The 1,442-nt window shown below is 41.1% G+C and overlaps 1 protein-coding gene across 1 annotated transcript in view; it reads right to left on the minus strand.

The window, feature by feature from the left end:
* Nucleotides 1-1,442, minus strand: part of NDST3 (N-deacetylase/N-sulfotransferase (heparan glucosaminyl) 3) — a 55,393-nt gene that overhangs the window by 27,982 nt on the left and 25,969 nt on the right. Inside the window, exon 3 of the mRNA XM_010134268.1 lies at nucleotides 532-686. Within this exon, the coding sequence (XP_010132570.1) occupies nucleotides 532-686 (155 nt within the window). The remainder of the gene's footprint in view (nucleotides 1-531; nucleotides 687-1,442) is intronic.

Below are 1,442 nucleotides of genomic sequence, written 5' to 3' on the forward strand. Positions count from 1 at the left end.
GAAAATGTGGCACACTTCATTAATCCTAACATGCGGTGTTTTCATAAAGTCATCTGACACTTTTTGATGGAGTACTACTTCTTTCACAATATTGAAGGTTTTCTTATCTAAACAATGGGTTGTTTGGACAAAATTCTATTTAGAAAAAGTATTTAAATAGAAGAATTTTTATCTCTATTGATTTTCCAAGATGGGAACATATTAATTCTTCATTCTGAAAGAATTTTTCCATTCAAAATCTTTATAAAGTAATTAAAAAAAAATCAAACTTTAATTGACAAATGTTAAGGGTCGAGGGACCGAGGTAATAATAACTTTAATAACTCCTCGAATCCTTAACGACAAGAAGGAAATCCAAACTGAAACAGAATTTTTATAGCACAACAGAGTGACTGTAAAAAACACTTTATCAAAACTTTTTTCAATTCATTGAGATTGAAAGAAATTCTACAAGGATTGATTTTCCAACAAAATAAGAATAATGGTTTCTGAATATCTAAATTCAACATAAAATGCAAAAATATAACTCACTAAGGCAAACTTTTTGTTGAGGATCATCTGCTCCACCAGCGACGACTCATTGTGGAAGAGATGAGGCTGCATGTGACTCCACATATGTGGAAACCACCAAAACTCATCCACAGATCGCAACAGCAGGTCATCGCCCTCATCTTCTTCTTCAGTCCCTGAAAAAAAAAAAGAAAAAGGAAAAAAAAAATTGTGCCTGAAGTGAATTCCCTACTTTCATCATATTCTTACAAATGTTTTGAAAGATAAGAAAGAAATTAGCATAATAAAATATGAACATTTAAAGTACTGAGGACCTTAAACGTTTCCAAGTACGTATTCCTTTTCCTGAAGTAATTACGGCCAAGTAAAAGACTGAGAGTTTTCACGGCAACTCAGGTGCATGGTACAACACTGTCCTCACGTGCGTGTGCTTTACCGGTACCGTCCGCAGCTAAGGGACACGAACGGAGAAACTCTACGCTAGACAGCTCAATACGGCATGACAACGAAAATACTCTCTCCTGGAATTCCTCCTCCAAACCACATTCACTCTCACTACCTGTGATATGTGGAAGTATTTTTCCAGCAGCCTTTTCAAAATATTATGCATAATACAATTTTTTTCCCTTTCCTGCCAATTCCACACTTTCTGGCCACAGCCTATCCAGGAGTTCCCAGAAATCTGCATCTTTGAAGAGACCTAAAGGGTGGCTGGAGCTCACCGAGGGACGTCTCCGGCCCCAGGCCTGTCTTTCAGACGCTCTCCTGCCTTGTGGGGCTGCGGCGTGGGGACAGCCCTGCGGCCCTTTCCAGCAGAGAGGAACTGATCGGGCAGCAGCACGGGGTCTGGTGTGGTGCCCTGCCATCGGCCCCCCCCGGTGCGGTGCCCTGCCACCGGCCCCCGGTGCTGTAGCTGCAGTGCCCAAGGCAGT

The sequence above is a fragment of the Buceros rhinoceros genome, unplaced genomic scaffold (assembly GCF_000710305.1).
Source record: "Buceros rhinoceros silvestris isolate BGI_N320 unplaced genomic scaffold, ASM71030v1 scaffold23074, whole genome shotgun sequence".
Classification (NCBI taxonomy): Eukaryota; Metazoa; Chordata; class Aves; order Bucerotiformes; family Bucerotidae; genus Buceros; species Buceros rhinoceros.